At 33.7% G+C, this 19,946-nt stretch overlaps 3 protein-coding genes across 3 annotated transcripts; 2 read left to right on the top strand and 1 right to left on the bottom strand.

The window, feature by feature from the left end:
• Window positions 1-4,400: 4,400 nt before the first annotated feature.
• LOC129892632 (LRR receptor-like serine/threonine-protein kinase RGI3) lies at window positions 4,401-8,255 on the top strand. The gene is made up of 2 exons (XM_055968215.1): window positions 4,401-7,359; window positions 7,615-8,255. The coding sequence occupies exons 1-2, from the start codon at window positions 4,560-4,562 to the stop codon at window positions 8,079-8,081; spliced, it is 3,267 nt and encodes a 1,088-aa protein (XP_055824190.1). The 5' UTR covers window positions 4,401-4,559; the 3' UTR covers window positions 8,082-8,255.
• Window positions 8,256-9,306: 1,051 nt separating this feature from the next.
• LOC129893232 (uncharacterized) lies at window positions 9,307-13,659 on the bottom strand. The gene is made up of 6 exons (XM_055968732.1): window positions 13,521-13,659; window positions 11,729-12,012; window positions 11,532-11,640; window positions 11,096-11,188; window positions 10,711-10,798; window positions 9,307-10,141 (listed from the first exon to the last, which is right to left on the bottom strand). Exons 1-6 carry the CDS (start codon window positions 13,583-13,585, stop codon window positions 9,851-9,853), a joined length of 930 nt encoding a protein of 309 aa, XP_055824707.1. The 5' UTR covers window positions 13,586-13,659; the 3' UTR covers window positions 9,307-9,850.
• A 1,988-nt stretch (window positions 13,660-15,647) lies between these two features.
• Window positions 15,648-19,722, top strand: LOC129891376 (annexin D5-like). The gene is made up of 6 exons (XM_055966715.1): window positions 15,648-15,792; window positions 16,788-16,933; window positions 17,341-17,559; window positions 18,458-18,673; window positions 18,746-18,835; window positions 19,281-19,722. Exons 1-6 carry the CDS (start codon window positions 15,717-15,719, stop codon window positions 19,482-19,484), a joined length of 951 nt encoding a protein of 316 aa, XP_055822690.1. The 5' UTR covers window positions 15,648-15,716; the 3' UTR covers window positions 19,485-19,722.
• Window positions 19,723-19,946: the final 224 nt, after the last annotated feature.

Raw genomic sequence — 19,946 nt, 5'->3', positions numbered from 1 at the left:
CTGATCTAAATTAATCTTCGTATTATATCTACTTGAGCTTTAACGTGCAATTTTTTAAATCTCATTGCGATTTTTAAAGAACACTTTTTGCACTCGTATTACAAAAATGGTTCTTATTATTATATTACTCCATGGCATTATATAATTTTGTTCGCATTGATTTCATACGTAAAATACCATAATGCTAAGTTTTGTAACAATAAGTTCAAATGAAATCTAGCAAACTATATATAAACATATACCATCATTATATTCTTCATAGATATATTCTTTTTGCATAATAAAGTTAAGAAATTTTCTATGAATTATTATATGTTTTATTCAACTTAGAAACAATGGAAGACAAATAATTTGGAACTTAATTTTATCCCAAAAAAGACAAAAATAAAATGCTCAAATATTCCAAAAGAAAAATAAAATGGAGGTGGATGGGTTATGGGAGGAACATGGGGCACGTTCTTGAAAGTCACATATATATAGTTGGTGGCATTGGTAGCATATGATATAATATAATAATTATTAACTCTTTGAAAATTCGTTTAATTTGAATACGTAATAGAAAGTCTTATTTTGGCGCAAGACGTTCTTTAGTATCAAAGACTATTTTATATTTAAAATTTAAATTTGAGATTTTTGATTAAAAAATAAAATAATATTTACTATTCTAGTCACAACATTTATGGGATCTTGTTTTTGTTTATTAAATTTTCCTTATTTAGGATAAAACCAATATTTGTCCATGATTGGTAATGTGGGATTTTAATTAGTTATATAAATTACAAAATCCAATCATGTCATGTTCTCATGTGACTACCAATTTTAATAGATCAATGTCATGTGCCATGCATTTTGCTAAGATCTATATCATTGCTCACGTGATCACATTTTTTACATAGTGGATATATTGAATCTTTTTTTTTAAAAAAAAATATATTAAATCTTAAGATCTTCAAGAAATAACCCAAATTGCAAATTACAATTCAATAAATAAATAAATCTGCAGAATGTGAGAATGAATTAAGGTGCCGTTTTCTTCTTCTTCTTTCTTTCTTTCTAGTTTTAGAGGAAACAATAAAAGTTTATTATATCGAACATGTGGCAGCTCCAATTAAAATGCGTCATGTGTCTAATACTTGAACGATATGCCTATTTTATTTTCTTTTTTACAAATTCATTGTAAATAAGTAGGAAAAGAAAACAATTTTCTTATTCTAAGGCTATTACTAAATGAATCTAGTAAATACCATATTCTCAATGCTCTCAAACATAAATGCTACAACATTGAAAATGAGTACTAACTTTTAATTAATTCATTGATAGTTACACAATAGACAATTTATTTTTTCCAACTGAATAGCAGTAATTGTCAGACATCTTTTTACTCAAAGAGAATGACTATTCACTATATTGCTAAGTAACAAATATGACTTTTTATTACTACATTAAAATCAACAAGCACTTTCTCAAAAGTTACTTCTTTTCAGACTTGAAAAGAAAAGGTAATGAAGATTCCATTATCATATGCACAACTATTTTCATACCATTTTTAGAGTTTTGCTTCTTTTTCACTTCTTTTTATGTGTCATAAATCACTTTGAATTAGGTTCTCCCCCCCTCCCCCCCCCCCCAATATTTATAGAAGAAATGTTAAATGATTTGAATAGTTATTAAGCTAGTGTAGAGCAAAGATACATGTTACGTAGAATGAATGAGCATGCGACTCATAAACAACGACTTGGTTAAGAGAATCAAATCGAAAAGAAAAATGAATCCTCATGCGTAGGGCTTATTATTATTTTCTATGGACATAAATTTGTGTGATTTTGTTTATAATCTTTACGAAACTTGAGTGAAGCTAAAAAAAGGTTCGAATCGATTGATATTATATGTATGAATGAAATTTTTCTCGATTCAAAACCTAGATTGTTGGTTCTCGAACCCATCCTTCACTTTACTAGGCTATACCACTAACTATTGATGAAGAAAAATTAAAATGAATTAATAACATTTTTTTTAAGTGAGGAACCCGTGATCAAATTATGCTAAATGTAAAAACAAAAGGATTGAGATCTAATCTACAATTTATGTATTTTTGTAAAAAGAAAGCAATTAAAAAATATTAAGTTGTTGTACTTTTGTCTCTCCCATTAAAGGGCAGTACTCTTTTTCTTTTTCTTTATAAGTATTATTTTAAGACAAGATTAATATTCTTCCCGACAACATGACCTCAAACTTTTGCAGTTTAATTAAATTAATTAAAGCTTAATTATTTTTTAAAAAATCTGCATGTTCTCATCACTATTAGAAGAGATCTCCATCTTAATGCTAATATTATAAGTATAATGATTGTCTTAGTAATACATTATATTATATTATAGTATATTATTTATTCATATGCACTTATTCTTCTACTACCTCCTAAGAATTATAGATCCAGGACCCTAAGCTTTAAATTAACAATCTCCTTTGTCACTATATTTTTGTATTTAACTCTTTGTTTAATTTTGGGTGAGAAAGATTAGCAAGGAAATTTTTTGTTAATCCCTTGTGATTAGTTATTTTATGAAAATTATCCATTATTTGTTTTGGCAAAAAAGGTTTAAGTTTACTTTTCTATTATACAAAATATTTGATTTTTACCTTTGTTTATACTTTATAGAACTATCCTTGTACTTCTTGCTCTATATTGTGCATTGTGTTTAGATTATTTCGCTATTATTATTACTTTATTCTTGTAGACTTTACACTATTCTCTTAATTATCAACTATGTTTTTTATTGTCTTTTTCTTCATTTGTGCGGGTTTGATGCACTTGAGCCGAGGATTTTTCGGAAACAATCTCTCTGCCCTCGAGATAGTAATAAAATCTGCGTACATTCTATCCTCTCCAGACCCCACCTAATGGGTTACACTGAGTATGTTGTTGTTGTTATACTTTATAATTATTCATGCCTTTATCGTTAACAAATCGTTTTGTACTTTCTTTTTTACTTAAATCGAGCCCCAACATGGACTTGGTCGAATCCACGTGTCAAAATGTTTAATGAAAATTTTTCAAAGTTATATAATTTTTTTAACCATGGTTAAGATTACCGTTGGTCATACTTTATTACCAGACAATTTGTTAAAGATAAAGGTAAATTAAGATATTTCATAAAATAAGAGGGCATTCTCGACATTTTCCCTTTTATTAATTTCTATCCTTTTCTTCATTTTTCAGTTTGATTTTAAAAGTCTCTCGATATCTATGTTAATGTGAGATAATAGATGTTTGGTGAAATAGTCGAGCCGTACCCAAATATTTGCTTATGTCCTCTACTTCATCACAAAGTCATTACTAGCCATTAGTCTTATAAGTAACTAACATGTGGCTGACTCATACTATTGTACATGAGATGATGGACTATTTCTGCACCTTCTTTTAATTAAAACCATTTGAAAGAATATGCTCTACTTCACAACTTTGAAGACCAAGAAATATTTATCAGAATAACACCCCTCTCCCCCCAACCTATTACCCTGACCCCTACCCCAAACAAAAAAATAAAAATAAAAAATCTTTATGAATTGTACCTAGTAATTATATACACAACAAGAATTGGAGGAACTGGTCCTCATAAAGAGTTATTATTTGTATTGGTGCTGGCCTCATAGCTATCAAGAATCCTCATTTCAAAATCAGACATTAACTATACAACTAAAAAGAAAGGGAAATGATAATTACACATTTAAAACCAGCATTAATTTGTTCCCCTTTAGGCAATACAGTTCAAACTTACGTTGCTCAGAATTTTTTAAAATATTGAAGGGTACGTAACATAACGGAATTCTTCAAAAATAGTGTATGTATAGGTGATATAATACATACCCCGCCAGAGGGGCACAACATGTTCGATACTAAAATTCACTTCAAATAATCACGTCTCTACTAGACAACGTGTGAAATGACCAAGAGAAGGATCTTTTTAGATATATGGTCTAAGTCAAGAGTAAAGTACTCACAAAAAAGATACTTTTTCCGTCTCAATTTATATGAGGTAGTTTGTCTTGATACGAAATTTAAGAAAATTAGAAAGACTTTTGAAATTTGCGATCTAAATATAAATTATTTTATTAGGATAAAATGAATATTTTAAAGTTAAATTATTGAAACTAACTAAAAGAAAAATAAATCACGTAAATTAAAATTAGAAAAATAACATTTAAAAAAAATCCGAATAACGTAGATTAAAGACTAACAAAAGAAACAAAGAGAACAATACTAAAACCAAGCAAGTTTTTGAAAAAGAAACCAAAGAAAGATAAAAAGATGGTATTGATATAAACATTAATAAATGAATAAATAAAGCCAAATGAAGCCATCTGCATCATCTACTCTGAATTAACAACCATCACCAAAGTGCAATAATAATAATAATAGAAAAATTGAAAGTGCTCTTGGATCCAGATCTTCTTCTGTTTTTCCTCTATAAACAAAACATGGGGTTCACCCCTTTACAATCCCAAAGTACTCAACTTTCTCTCTTCTTCTTCTTCTTTCCTCTTAGCAGCAGCAAGCAATGTCTGCTCCTTCAAGAAATCCTTATCTTCTTCTTTTACTTTTCTCCTTAAACACTCTTTTCCTCTCTTCTTGTTATTCAATTGATGTACAAAGTCAAACACTTCTTGCATGGAAAAAAACATTAAACATGAGTTCCAATGATGTTTTAACAACATGGGATTCCTTAGATAAAAGTCCTTGTAACTGGTTTGGCATAAACTGCAATTCCAATGGTCATGTTGTTAGTATAAATCTAAAATCAGTTGATTTACAAGGGTCATTGCCTTCAAATTTTCAGCCACTCAAATTCTTGAACACTCTTGTTCTTTCATCTGTTAATCTTAGTGGTCCAATCCCAAAAGAGTTTGGAGATTATCTTGAACTTAAGTTCATTGATATAAGTGATAATTCAATCACTGGTGTCATTCCACATGAACTTTGTCAGCTTCAAAAGCTTCAAACTTTATCTCTTAGTTCAAATTTTCTTGAAGGTGATATTCCATCAGACATTGGGAATTTGTCCAATCTCAAGAAGTTCTTGATTTATGACAATCAACTTAGTGGTGAAATTCCAAAGGGTATTGGAAAGTTGAGTAATCTTGAGGAATTTAGAGCTGGAGGGAATCAAAATCTTAAAGGGGAACTCCCTTTTGAGATTGGAAACTGCTTCAACTTGGTTTTTTTAGGCCTTGCTGAAACAAGCATTTCAGGGAATTTGCCGGTGTCAATTGGAAACCTGAAAATGATTCAGACAATTGCAATTTATACAGCTCTTTTGTCTGGACCAATTCCAGAAGAGATTGGGAATTGTAGTGAACTACAGAACTTGTACTTGTATCAGAATTCGATCTCCGGTTCGATTCCTAGGAGTATAGGGGAGCTCAGGAAGCTCCAAAGTTTGTTGCTTTGGCAGAATAGTATAGTTGGTGTGATTCCAAATGAGCTTGGGAATTGTAAGGATATCACAGTTATTGACTTATCTGAGAATCTCTTAACAGGCAGTATTCCTACAAGCTTTGGTGGACTTTCAAATCTTGAAGTGTTGCAGTTGAGTGTCAATAAGTTATCAGGTACAATACCTACTGAAATATCAAATTGTACTAAATTGTCTCATTTGGAAGTTGACAACAATGGTATATCAGGGGAGATTCCTAATGAAATAGGAAACTTAAAGAGCTTGACTTTATTCTTTGCTTGGCAAAATAATTTGACAGGTGAAATTCCTGTTTCATTATCTAACTGTGAGAATCTTCAGGCTCTAGACCTTTCTTACAATAATCTTTTTGGTTCCATACCAAAAGAAATCTTTGGTTTGAAAAATCTAACAAAGTTGTTGCTTCTTTCCAATGATTTGTCTGGTTTTATACCAACTGATGTTGGAAACTGCACAAATTTGTATAGATTTAGAGTGAATAACAATAGGCTAGGGGGTACTGTTCCATCAGAAATAGGAAACTTAAGAAGTTTGAATTTCCTTGACATGAGTGGCAATCACTTTATGGGAGAAATTCCTTCATCAATATCAGGATGTCAAAATCTTGAGTTTCTTGATCTCCATTCGAACGCGGTCACTGGTTCTTTGCCAGAGAAACTGCCTGGGAGTCTACAGTATGTGGACATTTCAGACAACAGGCTTACGGGTTCGTTAAGTCCAAGTGTTGGTTCTTTAACAGAATTAACAAAATTGAATCTTGGGAAGAATCAACTTTCTGGTAGAATTCCAGCTGAGATAGTTTCTTGCAGTAAGCTTCAGCTGTTAGATCTCGGGTACAATGGTTTATCAGGCGAAATACCTAAAGAGTTGGGTCAAATACCATCTCTTGAAATCTCTCTTAACCTTAGCTGTAACCAATTGACAGGAGTGATTCCAAGTGAGTTTTCTGGTCTTAGCAAACTAGGAAACCTTGATCTTTCCCACAACAAACTCTCGGGAAATTTAGACGTTCTCACAAACCTTCAAAACCTTGTTTCACTCAACATATCATTCAATGACTTCTATGGAAAACTTCCCAATACTCCATTCTTTCATAAACTTCCTTTGAGTGATCTTACTGGAAACCAAGCTCTTTACATTTCTGGAGGGGACGTGATTCAAACAGGGCCTGCTGGACATGCCAAATCCACCATGAAGCTTGCTATGTCAATCCTTGTTAGTATAAGTGCTGTGCTGGTTCTGCTAGCCATTTGCACGTTGATCAGGATGCGAATGGCGGCCAAGTATGAACCAGAAGTTGATACTTGGGAAATGACACTTTACCAGAAGTTGGATTTTTCGATAGATGATATTGTTCATAATCTAACATCAGCTAATGTCATTGGCACTGGGAGCTCTGGGGTTGTATACAGAATAATGACCGAAAATGGGGCGACTTTAGCAGTCAAGAAAATGTGGTCATCAGAGGAATCAGGAGCATTTGGTTCAGAAATTCAAACCCTTGGTTCAATCCGGCACAAGAATATAGTACGCCTCCTCGGTTGGGCTTCAAACCAGAACATGAAACTTCTGTTCTATGACTACCTTCCCAATGGGAGTTTGAGCTCATTGCTCCATGGTGTTGGCAAAGGAGCAGCAGAATGGGAGAACAGATTTGATGTAGTCCTTGGAGTAGCTCATGCTCTTGCATACTTGCATCATGACTGTGTACCCCCTATAATGCATGGAGATGTCAAAGCAATGAATGTATTGTTAGGTCCTAGAATGGAGCCTTACCTGGCCGATTTCGGGCTGGCAAGGATTGTCAACAGTGATGTTGATGCAAATTTGTTAAAGGAGAGCCAAAGGCCTCATCTTGCTGGTTCCTATGGATATATGGCTCCAGGTAATTATTTTTACTTGCATTTTTACTCATTATCTCAGATTGCTGATAGAGAACGTAAAACTAGTCAGTTTGTGATGAATTCTCACAATACAAAAGATATCGTTGTTGTAGTACTCATTATCTCAGCTAGCTGAAATCGAACATAAGACTAGTCAATTTATGATGAATCCTCACAATACAAAAGATACTCATTATCTCAGCTTAATTAGTTGCATCAACTTTTCTTGAATTGACAGACTTATTATGTGTCCACAGAACATGCTTCGATGCAACGGATCACAGAAAAGAGTGATGTATACAGCTTTGGTGTGGTCCTCTTGGAGGTACTAACAGGAAGGCATCCATTGGACCCAACATTGCCCAGGGGTGCACACTTAGTACAATGGGTACGCAATCACCTACAAAGCAAGTGCGATCCAAATGACATTCTTGATCCAAAGCTTAGAGGCAGGGCTGACCCTGAGATGCATGAAATGATGCAAACTTTAGCTGTTTCATTCCTGTGTGTGAGCACAAAAGCTGATGATCGTCCGATGATGAGGGATGTTGTAGCCATGCTCAAGGAAATTCGGAATGTTGATCCTGTTGTGTCCGAATCCGACTTGTTGAAGAAAAATGCAAGTGTAACAGCTCTACCAAAATCACCTGGCACCAAGAATGTGGATTCCCAAATATCTTGTAGCTGCTCTTTTGTATTTTCTGATAACTCTATCTCCAAATAAGGCATCAACATAGTGAACAAATTTGTGAATATAGCATGTTTTATTAGCATTATGAGTTAGATCAGGCTATAGATTTTAAGGAAAATCATTTTCATTCCTAAATCATGTATCCTGTAAAGGGAGTTCTTAATTTAGCATTAGCATTATAGAGTGAAAAGATCACACTGTTCATCATTATCTGAAATTGGTAGACTTTTTACATACCAATTAGTATTCTATACTTACCAACTTTGTTAGCCAATGAGGCATGCTAATATAAATGGAAATTCAAATGACTGCTCACTTAAGAGAATTTGCTTTGGAAGAAGCTTCTACCGTTTGAGAATTGATCAAAAAAAGAATGTACTTCAAACGATATGTCCTTGGGCACGACCACACGTAAGATAGAAATCACACTTGGAAAGTTGCCAATGACTAACCACTCTATTTTCATGGCGCTTCAAATTTCAGGACATTGTTACAAAGTTTCACTCGTGAAATTTGTAACTCTACCATAATGACTATTTCTCAAAGACTCAGACTAAAATATAGCTAGTGGGCACTATTTCTATGTTATTTTCTCATCAGCGTAAGCCTTAGTAAGCGAGTTGATAAAAAGTAATAGATTTTTGATTAAATAATTATGCGCATGCTGGCCTAGACACCATATTTATTAAAAGTACTTTGAGGGTTAAGAAATTGTGGAGACATGTGGGAAGTGATTCAATCATTGGTTGGGTTGGGTGTGGGGGGAGGGGGGGCGGTCTTGGAATTATGTAGCTAGAATTTATTGAATGCAAATAAAGATTCCCAATTGTCTTGCAAGAAATAGTCAAGCTACCAACTATGAGTTGGCCCCATCACATGACCATGTGATTTATGAGAGAAGCTTTTATAAGCAATTAGTAGGCTAGTGGGTTGGGGATGAATGTCACATAACTTAGATTTCAATTTGGAATTTACCCCCATAATGTGGGATTTTATGTAAAACCATGATACCATTTGCTTGAAAACTGTTTCATATAGCCAGATCTAGAGTCTGAGTCCTTGGTATGAAAATATCTTGATAGGGAGCTATTACCTTTTTATGGATCTTGAATTTATCCAAGGGAAAATAATGAGTAAATAAATACCACAACCAAACATGCAGAATGGACAGAATAACTCAAATCAAGGATGACTACAAAAAGAAACTATTTGAAAATTTATTATTGTCTATTAATATATGAAAAATAAGCAGAAAACATAAAGTTAAATTTTTCGATAATCAAGAAATCCCGAGGACTGGTGGCACATAGTTAGAAACTCAACAGATAATGAACACACCCCTCTACTCTTCTTCACTTATATATCAAGTTTGTCTATGAAAGGATTTAAACTTGTGACGTATGTCTAATCCACACATCACGCACTGCACTCTTACCGCTAGACCTAAACCCGGGGTAAAACATAGAGTTGAAAATGGAAGCATTCTTTTTTACAATCTGGTTAATGTGGCACAACATATACAAGTACTCCCAGTGAAACTGTTCATTTCCTGATACAACAAAGACTTCAGGGCTCTTGAATTCTGCAAGGTGAAGTTATTACTCACACAACGCGCCTTCTGTGTTGATCTCAACACTTCAAACTATTTTTGAGATGGGAAAAATAGACCGATTAACCGATCCAGTTTCTTGTACTTCTACTAAGGGCCATTTTACAGTAGTAACCGTAGCTCTTGTCTACCACATCCAGCTATGGCAACATCAAACAGATCATCATAATCTCCTTCGCTGAGTAAAGGGGCTCTATTGAGGATAGCTGGATTCTAACTTCTTGAGTATGAAACTAACCACACTCCAATCAAAGCCACGGTACTGAAGCCAACGAATAATCCTTGCTTTACGTTTTTCTCTAGGCACACCCTGCCCTTTAAGCCACTGTTTAGATGACTGGACAAACAATTGATCCAGAGAAGGTTTTGATATAGCATGCCCTGATTCTCTTGATTCTTGCTCCTCATCAGCTTCGTCATTCTTGAAGACCATTTTTATGGCATTGTCTGCATCCACTTCGCTTACGCCCTTCTTGATCAAGGCCTAATACAAAAAACAACAAGGCCATTCAATGGGGTTCTAACAAAAGCAAAATAAAACCAAAGTTAACAAAACGCAGGGCAGAAGAAATGAATAAGAGTGTAACTACTCAAGAAAACGAATAAAGCACCAGATGGTTGGAATACAACAATGCCTCAGTCACAAACAAGTTGGAGTCAGCTACCAGATGGTTGGAATAGCAAAATAAAACGACTACTTCCATAATTGCGCTCCACTATGATGTCAACATTTTTTATTTCTTTTTGTCAAGTATTCAACTTAGGATGCAGCAAGAAACATATACGCTCTCATATGCTCCTAATGAATGGGCACAAACCAGGGGAAAAGGAAAATTCAGATTATCCAGGGGAATTTCAGCTAGTGATTTAGCTACTACTATACATCACTAGCCTGATGAAAACCAAGTTTGGAAGAGAAAAAAAAAGGAAAAGAGAAATAGTAGGTGAGAATCATATTATTAACCATACAACCAATTGACTCTATACAAAAGAATAAAAAAAGTAGGCTCAAAATATCAATCAGTGAAGCAGTTACCAAAGAGGAAAATTTACTTGCTTAATTCGTCGCGGACCCCAACTTGAGGAAGACCATCTGGACCGAGAAAACATTTCAGCATACAGACTGTCATTGATTAAACCCCTAGAGTAACACACAGAACAAATCCAGATGAGGCCAATTATGGTGAAATTAAGATGGATCAATGAAATACAAATTCATAAATGACACAAAACCTATCGCACTATGTTCTTCAATTTTCCCTTTAGCATGTTTAAGTGTAGCACGTCACTCTAGATAACAATAGAAACATGTAGGTGAACAAGTAACAAATGAGCACCAATAGCCAAAATGAAACTGAGACTTGAAATAACATTTCTGTGTTATCGAAGACATGGTTGACAACTATGATGGAAACATCCAGATTCCAGTTTGGTTTACCTGGTATGGAAATCTGTTATTACAGCATTAACAATATTGAGTGTAAACTTTCTTCCCAGGAGTTTCTTCTTCAGCTCTACAGCCGTAAGTGCTCTGCACAGTACAAAAGCATGCATCAAAAGTGGCTCTCTTTGCATCAGTCTAAGGGCCTCTTTTCTTAGTTTTAGTGGTTGGAAAGTTAATTCACGTGCATCAACAAAGGTCTTAACAGTTTCATCGTTCACACATCTTTTTCTAAGTGAAATCAACGCTCACACAACTCTATGAGGTATGCCCGTATATAATTAAGGAGATGCATGTTTTATTTATCCATCTGGTATAAAACTCAGCCTTCAACCTTCAGGTTGCAAATAAGATCAGTGCAATGAGCTAGTAATAGTTGACAGCAAATAAATAACGACCAGATAGAGAGAGACGAGACATTTAACATTCTAACCTTGAAGCAAGTAATCGAACTGCGATTGTTTCAGCATCTTGCCTAGCTTTATCAGTTTCAGCTATACCATGTTCAAGTACAAAATCTTCATCAACTTCATCTTCCTTCCCTGAAATTCCATATTCAGCCTCTTATTTTAATTTGAGTTTCCACTACAGGTAAAAAAACAACAGAGATGTGGATGAACTCAACCATACCCAATTCGACCTCATCATCTAGGCTGGTTATAAGCTTTTGTTTATGATTTTGAGACTTGGAATGAAAAGGTATATCTCCATACTTCGACCCACCACCGACAGAAAATTCAGTTTCCTGAATATTCCCGTTTAAGAAAGTGTGTTTTTCTATGTCCAAAAAGTGCTTCTTTGGCAAAGCAGTTTCTGACTCTTGGCATTCATTAGATCTCTTGGGAATGTGCCTGACTGGAGAAATGCTATAATCTCTGCCTCGGGAGCAGCTTACGGCACTGAACTTCTGCACCCTAATAATCATATATTCATATCATACTAAAACAAACCATTTTTTTTTTGGAGTAACATACATATAAAGCCAACCATAGTTATATGCTCATTTCAATAAACTGCGTATGAACTGTAATATTTTCATGGCCATATTTACCCTAAATATCAAACCTTTGCTAAGCCAAACCATTAGACGCAAGTACCAATTTCAAGAATTTTGAGAACAAACTGCTTAGATATTTTCTATGTCCAGGTTTGCACTATAAATTTAAAATTTGCTTAACAAATCCACGTAATACAAGTACTCATTTTGAGAAGTTGAAGAATGAACTGCCCAAATCTTTTCTATGGTCAAATTAACAGATCCACGTAACACAAGTAACCATTTCAAGAATTTTGAAAATAAACAGCTGTAATCTTTTAGTTAAATGGTCATGTTTGTCTTAAAAATCAAACCTTTTCTTAACAAATTCACATAACACAAGAATCTAATTTGGAGAATGAACTGTAATAATCTTTTCAATGGTCACATCTGGCCTAAAAATCAAACCTTTTCTTCAAAAATCCACTCACACAAGTACCTATTTCAAGAATATAGAGAATGAGCTGTTGTTATCTCTTCCTAAGTTCATGTTTGTCCTAAAGATCAAACCTTTTCTTAAAAAAACCACGTAACACAAGTACCCATTTCGATAATTTAGACAATGAACTGTGATATTATTTTTTATGACAACATTTGGCCTAAAAAAAATCAAACCTTTTCTTCACTAAGTCCACACACAAAGTACCCATTTCAAGAATTTGGAGAATGAACTGCTGTAATCTCTTCCTATGATCATCAAAGATCAAACCTTAGCTTAAAACTCAACATAAGACAAGTACCCATTTTCGATATTTTGGAGATTGAACTGGAATAATCGTTTCGATGGTCACATTTGTCCTAAAAATCAAACCTTTACTTCACTAAATCCACACACACAAGTACCCGTTTCAAGAATTTGGAGAATGAACTGCTGTAATCTCTTCCTATGGTCATATTTGTCCTAAAGATCAAACCTTTCCTTAAAAACCCAGCAAAATACAAGTACCCATTTTCGACAATTTGGATAATAAACTGCTGTCATCTTTTCTATGGTAATTTTTGCCATAAAAAATTAAACCTTTTCTTCACTAAATCCACTCACACAAGTACCCATTTCAAGAATTTGGAGAACTAGCTACTGTAATCTCTTCCTATGGTCATATTTGTCCTAAAGATCAAACCTTTGCTTAAAAACCCAACATAACACAAGTACCCATTTTCGATAATTTGGACAATAAACAGGTGTTATCTTTTCTATGGTCATTTTTGCCACAAAAATTAAATCTTTTCTTAACCAACCCATTTTACAGAATCACAGAAGCACTTGAAAGGAATGTCAGCTTATAAAAATACTATACTATACATCAACAGAGCTCTAGCAAACATAGTTGCAGCTGCTAGTATAAATAATTTAATGTAAACCCACAAGTGAGGGAAATAGCTAACCAGGGGATGACAATGGCTCGACAATGAAGCTGGATTGAAGCTTTTACTATGAAAGAAACTGCCATGTTTTGTTTCCCAGAGTTAGGGCTTGGTACATTTTTATTTGGCAAAAGTGCCAAAAATTAATCTTGAATATATGCATTTACTTTGCTTTTTGGCACAAATATATGTCTAATTTTCAGGAAAATATTAGTGGATTAATATACACAAAAAATTTAAAATCTTAAATTTTTATTTTGTGGTATAGAAATTCTAAAAATAAAAAGAAGTTAGTGAAAATGCAGTGGGTGTTGATATCAGTCATGTGAGGCTCGACTTGGCTAAGTTTACGAGCTAACCGAGGTGGTCGCTAATTTGTAGAAAATCAGGAGATTAACTAACACACATGAAAAATATTTAAAATTTTGAATTTCTATTTTGGTAGACCAAAATATTGAAAAAAGAGATATTATTAATGAAAATGCAATGAATTTTAGAACAGAATCAATCGAGTAACTTTCAAAAAATCAATGAATTAACACAAAAGAAAAATATTTAAAATCTTGAATTCTTATTTCACGAAATGTTAAAAAAAGAAGTAGACAACTATTTACTTGTCACCTGTTTTGTGGGGTCTGGTCTGTTAAATTTGGGGGCCAACAAAGTTGGTTGACTAAAATTTGAAAAATCGAGGATTTACACACATGAAAAATGCTTAAAATCTTAAATTCTTATTTTGTGATATGAAAATGCTGAAAAGAAACGTCATTAATGAAAATGCAATGAGTTTTGGTTATCAGGCCTATGAGGTCCGGCCTGACCAAGTATAGGAGCCAATGGAGTTGATCGAATATTTTTCAAAAATCAATGGACGGATAACACGAAAAATGCTTAAATTTTTTAATAAGATGTTTTGTCATTATAGAACACGGAATTCTCTGGAAGCAATGATAAATAAATACAAATAGAAAAGGAAAGGGAGGAAATACAAAAAAAAAAAAAAAGAGAAAAGTCATATAAAGTTATATACAAATCACTTCCCCTTTTTGTATTTTCTTAATTGAATTTCAGTTGATTAGGAAGAAGTTCTTTAAAACCTTTGTCTTCTTTAAAATATCCTGAACAGTTTCTATAGGTTGAGCCCCTTTTTCAAGGAAATATAAAATAGCAGGAACATTTAAATAAGTTAGATTCTTTTGTGACACCAAAACGCTAAAGTAGAGACATCATTCATGAAAATGTAAAGACTTCTGATCCCCAATGAAGTCGATCGACTAATATCTGAAAATTCAATAAACTTTACACACACGAAAAACACTTAAAAATCTTGAATTTATAGTTTGTAATACTGAAACAATAAAAAGGAGACGACATTGATGAAATACAACGAGTACTGGTCATCAGACCTATGAGACTCGACATGTCCAAGTTTGGAGAGCAACAGAATCGATCGACTAAATTACAAAAAAATAATAAACTAACACATAAAAATACTTAAAATCTTGAATTATTATTTTGTGATATCAAAACACTCTAAAAAGAAACGACATTAATAAAAAAAGCAATGAATACTGAGGCCAGACCAGTAAGTTTAGGAGTCAACGGTGTCGGTCGACAAATTTCCAAAAAGTTAATATAGAGCCCGTTTGGATTGGCCTCTTTTTAGCTTTTGGACGTGTTTGTCTAATGCTGACTTTAAGCCATAAAGTTCTTAAAGTCAGTCAGAAATGAAAAGTTAGGATTCCTAACTTTTTTTTCCAAAGTGCTTAAAGTCATTTTCTTTGACCATGGAAATTACTTTTATATCCTTTATATTTTAACTAAATTCTTAAACTATCTTTTTTATTCTTTTAACTCTAAAATTCACATCATAAGCACTTTTATCCAAACACTCAACTGCTTATTTATAAAAATAACTTTCACCACTTCTAAGTTCTAAAAAAACTTTATAAATAAAAGTTACTTTTTTTAAGCTCATCCAAACGGGCTCATACTCACACACACTGATAAAAGACTAAAAATTTTGAAATCAATGAAAATGCAAAGTATTTGTCAAAAACTGGACATCCACTAATTTTTAGTGACGTTTTTGGTCCTTATCTACACTAATCAAAAGCTTGTTGACTAATTTGAACAATGGCGTTTACTTTCTCACATCTTTGATTATTTATTTTTTCTTATTTAGAAAGTACCACAAAGAGAGACAGAGAGAGAGAAATGGCAAGCTTGAGTGTTCCTCCAGTTTTAACTTCACCTCGTGATGATGCCATACAACTTCACAAAGCTTTTAAGGGTAAAAACTTAGCCTTTATATTTGATTTGCTTAATTTGTGGTTTTCCTTTCTTTCTCTAAAATGTAATTTGAATTGTTTTTTGAGGATGAGTTGTTACTTAAACTTTAAGCATGACAAAACAAGGTAGATCATAAGGCCCATTTGGTCAAAAGATACTCACTCTATATCAATTTGTTTGTCTGGTTTTGAATTTTGTGATCTTCTAACTAAAGATATGTAAAAATGTACCCAAGTGCTTTTTAATCTTGTTATCTTAATCATGTTTGACACATGGAAAGTTGAAATTAATGAGTTCCAAAAAATGGAAAAAGGTATTTTTTTTTAAATGAACTAAAAAAAAGAAAAGACAAACAAATTGAAATAGAGTAAATAAAAGAGTTTAATAAGAGAGAAAGACAGTCTCAAAAATGTTGACGGGTGCATGTCGTATCCTCCAAAAGTAGTGCACTTTTTGAAGGATTCGACATGGGTGCGGCAATATTTTAGGAGAGTTCGAGCAAAGTGTAATCCCACGAGTAGAGTCTGGGAAGGGTGATGCCTACGCAGTCTTACCCCTTACCTTGTGAGGTTAGAGAAGTTGTTTTCGAAAAACCTTCATATCAAAATTAGTAAGAAAAGAAAATATAGTAGTGAAGAAACCATATAAATAGCCTCTTTTTGATGTTGAATGAATCTAGCAAGTGAAACATTGGTTGCAAGCTTTATTGTTTCATATAGACAACCTCAACCTGTTTGGGTCTGAAGCATAGTTGTTGTTGTTGTTCAGTCATGCGGATTCTGAAGTTCTGTATCACATAGATTACTTTGAACAGTCAAATTATCAGACAGGAAACACAAAACAGCTACATTTTGCTTCCAAAATTGCTAGTGAACTATGGTTTAGAGGACATATAAATGTCATCATCCCGTTTGGATTTAGTTCCAAAATTAGAATGATAGTGTATTTCTATTCTGCAGATGACCTTTGAGTGAATTAATTGTTTGTGTTATGCAGGATTCGGATTTGATAAAGAAGCAGTCATTAACATCATTGCCCATCGTGATGCAACTCAGCGTGCTCTAATTCAACAGGAATACAGAAGTATGTATTCTGAAGAGCTCAACAAACGCTTATCCAAAGAGCTTAGCGGTAATCTTGAGGTATTGATCAAGAGTAGAAATTTCCGAATAATTTTGATAACTCAATAACTTGCCACTAGTATTTCTTCCTCCGTTTCAATTTATTTGTCTGGTTTTGATTTGGCTCGAAGTTTAAGAAAGTAAAGAAGACTTTTTAATCTTATGGTCTTAAATTAAAGATATGTAGAATATACCAAAATGTCATTTAATTTTGTAGTCCGAAACATGTCATGTGGAAATTTAGAATTGAAGACATGCTAAAAAAGGAAAGAGGCATTCTTTTTTAAACGGATTAAAAAGGAAAGTAGTGCAAACAAATTGAAACCGAGGGAGTATTAAACAAGAAGTGGAATTGGCAGAATTTGTGATGCCTCATTTGTTATGTTTTCTGTTTCATTATCTTCTTTATCTTTTTTTAATGATTCCAGAAAGCAGTCTTGCTATGGATGTATGATCCGGCAGGACGAGATGCTACAATAGTAAGGACGGCTTTGAGTGGTGACGTTATTGATCCAAGAGCTGCCACTGAAGTGATATGCTCACGGACTCCTTCTCAAATACAATATTTCAAACAACTTTACCATTCCATGTTTGGTTTCAGCCTTGAACATTATATTGAGTTCGCGACATATGATGATCACAAAAAGGTAGTCGTCCTCTGCATTTGTGTACACAAAAATACCAAGCATGTGAATTTAGAAAATACCAGACACTTTGTATTACCTAAAAGATCATAGCACGCATAGGAACAGCTTTTAAATAAATGAGTAACAATAGTTTCGTGGATTTGATGAGAGCTTTGAATGCTTTTCATCGGAATGGGGATATGGCGAGAAGTTCCAATGTTACTTTCATTGCACTAATACCAAAAATGAAAGGGGGATTAGAATTAAAACATTACCTGACATTCATTATAATTGGCAGTGTATATAAGATTGTGGCTAAGTTGTTAGTGGAAATAATAAAGAAAATAATCCGTCAAAATGACTTTGTATGAAAGAGAACATAATTGATCCAGTGTGTGTTCGGTACGAAGGAAACTGTTTTCTAGGAAAATAAGGGAATAGTTTTTTACTTATTTTCTTGTGTTCGGTAAGTAAGCAAAAAATATCATATTTAAAAGCATTTGTATATAATTTAGACAAATACTATGGAAGGTGGGAGTGGGGAGGTGGGGTGTGGGATGGTGGGGATGAGGGCTATGGGGGGTGGGGGTGAAGATGAGATGTGTTGGAGGGTGTGGAGGACATAATCAATGTAGAATGTCACTAGAACTTGTTTTCCGTATCTTCATTAGGGAAGTTATTTTCCTCATTTTTAAGGAGTTTGTTTTCCTAGAGAAAATATTTTCCAAAATATTTGATCAACCGAACATGGAGAAATTGGAAAACATGTTCTGCTTCATACCGAACACACCCGCAGTCTTCATAGCAAATGTGTTCTTCCTCTTGTATTGTCTCTAAATTTTAAACAAGTAATCATACATATTGCTTAGATCTTATGAAAGAAGATTACAATTAATTTATTTTCTCTTAATCACTACAGTTGCTTGTAGCATATGTAAGCACAATGCGCTACGAAGGGCCAGAAGTTGACAGAGCTTCGGTGGAACATGATGCTAAAGCTCTTTACAAAGCTGGGGAGAAGAAATTGGGAACTAATGAGAATACTTTTATACGGATTTTTTCTGAAAGTAGCAGAGTGCATTTGGCTGCTGTTAGCACTGTGTATCACAGCATGTACGGCAACTCGTTGAAAAAGGTAAGCTGACTTCATTTAGCAAACCTATATAGATTTCCAGTTTAGTTTACTAACAGACAGCAACTGTTACAGGCTGTAAAAAGTGAAACCTCTGGACTCTTTGAGTTTGCTCTCTTGACTATTTTGCAGTGTGCTGAGAATCCAGCAAAATACTTTGCGAAGGTACATTGTTACATTTATTAAAATTCTTATCAAGTCATGGAGACGATAACCATTTTGCCTACATTAAGGATATTTTTGAACTCATGCTTCTGTAAGCTCTTTTTTTCCCGTGAATGCTATTATCCCCTTCCAAATTTTCTTTTCCTTCAAGAAGACTTATTTCATCTTGTGTATCGTCCAGATGCATCGCCTCTATATTACCATGATATATGTTCTTCCTTCATATAGCATGTTTCGTCCTACTCTGGATACTTGTTATTCTTTTTGGCTCTATATCTCAACTTGGATGTGAAACTGAAACTTCTAAAGATGTTTATGTTTGATCATTTTTGTCTTAAATTTAGTAAGCCATTATTTTCTGCTTATCTCTTGCATGAAATGTATTGTATAAGCTCTCGATGGTTCTGTTTATCTACACCTTACATATGTTTATTAATGGATGCAGGAGTTGCACAAAACAATGAAGGGATTGGGGACGGATGATACAACTCTCATTAGGATACTAGTCACGCGAACTGAGATCGATATGCAGTATATAAAAGCAGAATACCAGAAGAAGCATAAGAAATCTCTGAACGATGCAGTGCATTCGGAGACTTCTGGTGATTATCGGACCTTTCTTCTATCTCTTCTAGGGACTGCTCACTAATGAAGAGTCTGTCAGCACCATAAGCATGAAGTTTAAATGTTAGTATGCCATAAAACAAGTGTGAATTTGCCCTATGTTAATTTTACTCTTTTCAATTGTTGAGTTTGTTTTTATTCTGAACAGTGTCTGTTCATGACCATATGTTTATTATATTCAATTGGTGATTTTGGTTTGATTCTGAACAGTGTTTGTACATGACCATATGTTAATGAATACTCAATTGCTGAGTTTGGTTTGATCTTGTCTCTTAAAGTTGTTCAAATGTAATTGACATAAATAATTTGTGTTTTTTTTCCACAAAAACAAGATTATTTTTAACTTTTGAGGGGATACCAGCATCACTTTGGCATGGAAAATCAATTATCAAACGCTGAAGAGTTATATAGAAGGTATCAAAATTAAATAGACAATAAATGGAACAGAAAAGACTTCTCTGCACCCAATGTTTACTCCAAGTAAATG

Source organism: Solanum dulcamara, chromosome 6, assembly GCF_947179165.1.
Source record: "Solanum dulcamara chromosome 6, daSolDulc1.2, whole genome shotgun sequence".
NCBI lineage: Eukaryota > Viridiplantae > Streptophyta > Magnoliopsida > Solanales > Solanaceae > Solanum > Solanum dulcamara.
The sequence above is the reverse complement of the archived record's forward strand: the minus strand, read 5'-3'. Positions and strand labels throughout refer to the sequence as shown.